This window comes from Uloborus diversus, chromosome 8 (assembly GCF_026930045.1).
Source record: "Uloborus diversus isolate 005 chromosome 8, Udiv.v.3.1, whole genome shotgun sequence".
In the NCBI taxonomy this organism is placed as follows: Eukaryota; Metazoa; Arthropoda; class Arachnida; order Araneae; family Uloboridae; genus Uloborus; species Uloborus diversus.
Genome location: NC_072738.1, coordinates 26687711 through 26693710, shown reverse-complemented (window position 1 = coordinate 26693710; position 6000 = coordinate 26687711). Strand labels below are relative to the sequence as shown.

At 30.9% G+C, this 6000-nt stretch overlaps 1 protein-coding gene across 1 annotated transcript in view; it reads left to right on the top strand.

The window, feature by feature from the left end:
* The first annotated feature begins 201 nt into the window (after positions 1-201).
* Positions 202-6000, top strand: part of LOC129227982 (phospholipid-transporting ATPase IA-like) — an 85020-nt gene continuing 79221 nt past the window's right edge. Inside the window, exons 1-2 of the mRNA XM_054862608.1 lie at positions 202-241; positions 4678-4792. Of these exons, the coding sequence (XP_054718583.1) occupies positions 202-241; positions 4678-4792 (155 nt within the window). The remainder of the gene's footprint in view (positions 242-4677; positions 4793-6000) is intronic.

The window sequence follows — 6000 nt, the reverse complement described above, 5'->3', positions numbered from 1 at the left end:
TTGAAAGGACTGAGCCTGACGCATCGAGTGCAAATGACTGAGACACGCATCGAGTGAAGCCTTGGTATAACTCAACTGTCACATGCACAAGCAAATCTTTTGATAATTTAGAATTGGCAACTCTTCATGCAACGTTCTGTTTTGATGTACGGGTCTTTAATGTGTCCTTCTATGCATTAATATCTAATTAACGAAGGCACTATGAGGCCAGGAAATTATGGTGATCTTAATGAACCAGAAGGTAAAAAGTCCGACTTGTAACAAATATGAATTTCACTCATCCCCCTCCCACTATCGGCTGCGTAGATCTTCGAAAGATGCACTCCCAGTTTGCCGGATGACATGCAGAGAAGCCCAACTTTTTGTTTTGATCCATACGTTGCTTATTAGTTTGCGTTACATATCGTAAAATTATTTATTTCCTTTGCAAGCTATGAAAATGTCAAACATTGGAGAAACATTACTTTTCTCTCGTGCTCAATTATTTATATTACATTCAATAAAAAAAAAATAAAATTGCTCATTGCTTCCTATTTATTTTTTGCATATCAGTTAAATCTATTTCATTTCTTAACCTATGCATTTAAACTGGCGTCTTACCTTCGACGTAGTGCAAAATATTCTGGCATTTTAAGGATACTTTGAACGTTAAAAAGACCTGCTAACACCCAAGACCAATTTCGTATAATATTTTTTTTACAATTTTATTGCTTCTAAATACATAGAAGTGTACAGAAAATATTTTTAGATAATTAGTGTCTCCTGGAGAAGCAACCTTAAAATATTTAACACCCAAGACCAATTTTGTATACATTTTAAAACTTTTTATTAAATGCTTTTAAACACATAGAAGAGTAAGAAATGTTTAATAAATGATCTCAGCTTTTATTTTAAATAAAAACTTACTTTTTACTTCAAATAATGATCACCTTAGACTAATTTTGAAAAATGAATCTTTTTTTTTTTTTTGTATTAATTGCTTCTAGACACATAGAAGAGTACAGAAAAATGTTTGAAAAATTATCTGAACTTTTTTTTTTTCAAAAATTTAGTGTCCCTTGTAGAAGCAAAATTAAAATAATAGTGCTCTAAACCAGAAGAATTGAGATCTGTCGTGCATGCAATTTTCTTTCTTTTTTTTAGAAAGTGCTATTTTGGTTTGCCTGTACACAAGCTGTGAATAAAAATCTGTCACTAAAAATTTTTTTTTCAGTACTATCATCTGCTAAGAAGAAAATTAACTAGCGCTATTTTGCACTGACACATTTTATTTATTTTTTTTGTAAGTGATTAATGCTTTCTCAATAAGACATAATGTCAAGACTGAGAGGGTTAAAGATAAACGTTTTGTTAAGTGCACCTTAGTAGTGATTTTATGCAAATTCCAACAATGCAGACATGTACATTAAACGAGCTGATGTGTGCATCACATGACTTCCTTTTACTCCAATTTAATATCATTTTCTCATTATTGGCAGTTTTTTTAATATGATTCAATAGTTTACTCTCTAAATATCACCAACAATGGATAAATTGAAACCAGATTAAAAATTTTTTTTTTTTAAAAACATCGCAAAATTTGTGGCCAAGTTGGCGGCCAAGAGACTGGCGATATATTGCCGAGTGTCTGCCAAAATACAACACCACTTGAGTTTACATCGAAATTAACAATGATTTCCCCTGAAAAAGGGGCAAAAGACCCCCTTTGGAGCATACGAATGCAACCAAAAAAGAAGGTGCACAACTAGACCCCACTAGGAATCTATGTACCAAATTTCAACTTTCTAGGACATTCCGTTCTTGAGTTATGCGACATACATACACACATACCTACATACATACAGACATCACGAGAAATCTCGTTGTAATTAACTCGGGGATCGTTAAAATGGATATTTCGGGTGTCTGTACGTTCCTAGGCACATATCCACTTGTGGTCGGGTTGAAAAAAAAAACTCATCATTCATTTGGGGGTGAGCAAAATGGAAATTTAGGCCGATTTTTGGGTGAAAATTTTTTCGCGAATACATTACTTCCTTTTTTTGTAAAAAGTCAAAATTGATTTTTTTTTATATACAGTGGACTCTCATAATCTGAACACTCTCTAATAGGAACACCCCGATATTTATGAACACATTTTAATGGTCCCGACAAAGCCCCATAGATTTTACATAGGCTGACCTCTCTATACACCCTATAGGCTGTACTCTGAACACCCTATAATATGAACACCCCAGTATTATGAATGCTATTTTTAACCCAGTTTAATTAATATCTCTCTATAAACTGAACATGTTTGCAATCAGTACTCTGGAATTTCTATGAATCAAATTGGAAAGCCTGAAATCCATTCATGATGATTGAATAGCATTAAAGAGAAAATGGAGAAAGGAAGAAAATTATTTTCATAGATATTACTGCATCACATGAAATCATTCAGCTAAGCAATTATGAGCCTGAATTTTCCGCCACTGAACTATATTTCAAGAATCCAACCATTGTATCAAGTTGCATTCAAGACCTTTAAAGTATGATTACCTTCAAGCAAAAGGCGGCTGAGAATGACCCGGAAACATTTTCACTTGGATGATAACACATACCTTGCACGAGAATACACAATGCAAAAACAAATTAAAAATAATTCTCTTTTTTTTCCGGTATTGTATCGATAGCTGTATTGTAATATTTTATTGTTGAATGTTACTCTAAACTTTTAAATTAAAAAAGGAATTTTAAAAAATGCAAGAGTTTAGGTCCTACTGAGTTGAACTAAACGTTGCACTAGCCACTAATACAAAATTCAGCACCTCTATCTCAGTAACTGGTACAGCTCACTGGGCAAAGTACTGAACATAGTCCACCAACAATAGAATACATATACATGTGTTATCCAGTCTCCCTCTATAATGAACATCCCCATGATCTGAACACTTTTGTTCGGTCCCATGAGTGTTCAGAATAGAGAGAGTCCACTGTATATATTTGGTCATGTCAATCGTGGGTTTTGAATTTTGATTGCGATAGTTGAATCCAGAAAAGGTTCGTTGCAATCCAAATTTGGGTGTCGAGAAATGAAAATTTAAGCTTGAAACTTTAATTTTTAATTTGCAAAATGTGCCTAAAATGACTCCTTATTTCTAACACTAGTAGCAGTTTCCCCTCTCTTTGAATGTTTTTTAGCTTGTTAATATAAAAAATCTGCCATATTATCAGCATGCCATTGGTAAGAACTTCACAAAAAAGGATAGGCTCTAAGTGAATCTAACTATATTTCAAAGTATTTACAGAAGCTTAAATTGTTTCCTTCCAATTTCAAAGTTTTACAGCTTGTGAAATCTTATTTGGAATAAATAATACTTCATATGTGTTACATAGTTTGTATGTTTTTAAAATGCCTTGAAAACTGCTTAAAATAAAAAGTTTGATTTTCAAGTGCTTGAAGAACTTTAAAATGTATGTTTAGTCCTTGAGCTTTGTGATTTAGCTTGAAAATGGTACATTAGAAAACCTCGACAAAAAAATTTTTACTGCTGTTTTCACCGTGTTTCTCCAGTTCTATTTGCATGTTCCAAAAATGGGAATTTTTCAGAAAATCCAACTACTTTTTGGGAATTGTTTTTTTTTTTTTTTTTGATAATCAGCATTTAATTTACTACATTGAACAAGTTAATTTGTTTACTACATCCACTTAACTGAATTTTCTTAATAAACTCATTTAATACGTTTTTTTATTTTTAGAAACTTGGGGCAACGTCAACTTCATACTTTGGCCGAAAATTGCATGCAGGTTTTGGAGGTTTTAATCCTTCTGCATCTTGTCATTTTTTCAGTTATTTTAAAAGTTTGAAGCTATTTTAATATACGCTACTGTAAATGAGTCCATTAAACAGTTCATTTATTTTTTAAAAACACTTTCAAATTGCATGCGACTAAGAACTATCTATTAGTTGCCAAACTTTTGGAAACTATAGGGTTTCTTTCAAGCAATTATGTATTAGGAGAATATTTCTGTACAAGGGCGCCCATATAGGAGGGTAAGTGGGGGCTCAAGCCTCCCCTTAGAAATTAGAACTTCCTTGCTATCAGTATTTTTTTCGTTGTAAAAATATTTTTAAAAAAATTCTCCAGTCGTTAATGAATAATTTATTAAAAAAATGTCAAACTTTAATAAACTGTAATGAAATTGGTGTCTATGGGAAAAATATCCTGCTAAACCATGGAGAAAATATCTGAGCTTCCCCCCTTAAAATTTTTGCATATGAACACAATGTTTCTGTATGTCTCTTGAACACAACCTATCACAACAAAATTTTAATATGAATTTTGAAACTAATTTTGAAAATTTTAAAATTATTGATTATACTACATATGACTTTTTTTCCCCCAATATTGCGCTTAAGGTCAGCAGTAGTCAATCTAATCCTTATTATCCACACATTAAAGATTGATTTTGAAGCTCTTATAGTATGGTGTAAAGAGTTTTGTCTGATGCTTAAACTTTTATATGAATTGGAACTGAATCAGCACTATTAATTTATTATTGTAAAAATGTAGTCTCTTTCGAATAGTCCTAAATAGTTTGAAGAAACTCATTTTATCCTTGAAAATAATTTCCAAGTTTTTGTACAATACATATTGCTCATTTAAGGAAGTTATAATTTCATTTTATTCTTTTAGATGACGATGATGATGATCAGACTTCAGGTGTCACAGAATTGCCTGATATTTCAGAACATCGGATTATTTATTTAAATTCTCTGCAAAAGCAAAAGTTTTGTAACAACACCATTAGGTATGTTCTTTTTTTTATTAAAATTTTTAGGATTTTTAAAAGCTTTTTCTGCATAAATGTTAAGAAATTTCTTTCAAGAGACTTTTCAACTTTTCATCCTATAGAATTATGCTTCAACTTATTGTATGTGCACAGAGTTTTCCTTAGAGCTAGTATAAGATAGCTGTTAAGTAGCTGAAATTTATGTTAGTTGCAGAATATGGTCTCTAAATGCATAAAAAATCTCTGCACAGGAAACAATCCCATTTATATATAACTGTAAATTCATGCACAGATATGATATTTAAAAAAAATTTACTGAAAAGCATGTAAAAGCAATATTGTCATCTCAGAGCAACAGTGGGATATCTTACAATTGTTTCTAGGATTAGATATCTTGTGGTTGCTATGAGACAAGATATGGCTTCTTTAATTTTTTAAAACCTGGATCCCTGGTCAAAAACTTGAAACTTCTGCTCTTATCCATCCTCTTTCTAGTGTTTATATGAAGTTTCAGTCATCAGTTTTAAATTAAAATTAAGGAACAAATCAAAACCTATCTATGGTAAGATAAACCATTGCCTTATGTTATAAACTAATTTAATTTCTTCCATTGGTTATATTACTACTGTTTCTTTTAGACTATCAATGAAATGTACTGCAAATTTTTATGCTGTATTAAAAAAATGAATCATTTATTTATTTATTTATTTTTTCAGTACTGCAAAATACAATGTGTTTTCTTTTCTGCCAAAGTTTCTATTTGAACAATTTAGACGTTATTCCAATATCTTTTTCTTATTTATTGCTCTTCTTCAAGTAAGTATCCAATTTGTTTGCTTAAGCTAAAATTTAATGGAATATGAATTCACAGCAATTTTTAGTTCTGTCTCTGTTCTCTCTCAGTTCCTCAGTTTGCAATGAAACTAATATTTTACTATTTAATTGAATTTATTTCATCTAGATACTTTAAGCATTTAAGTAGCTTTGTTTTTCCCTGTCCTCATCGATCTCCATTAATTAAAATTCATACCTCACATGATTTTTCTTAAATTTTGCGACTAAAACTGTTGGTGAAACCAGTGGATTGCAGAAAAATTGGTGACAGTTATTTAAAGCTTTCACACTTATTATTTTTTGTTTCCATTTATTTTTAAGTCTTCAGAGGTGAAATAGATGCAAAAATATGCCATGTATATGTTAGAAATTATTTTTTAATGAAATAAAAC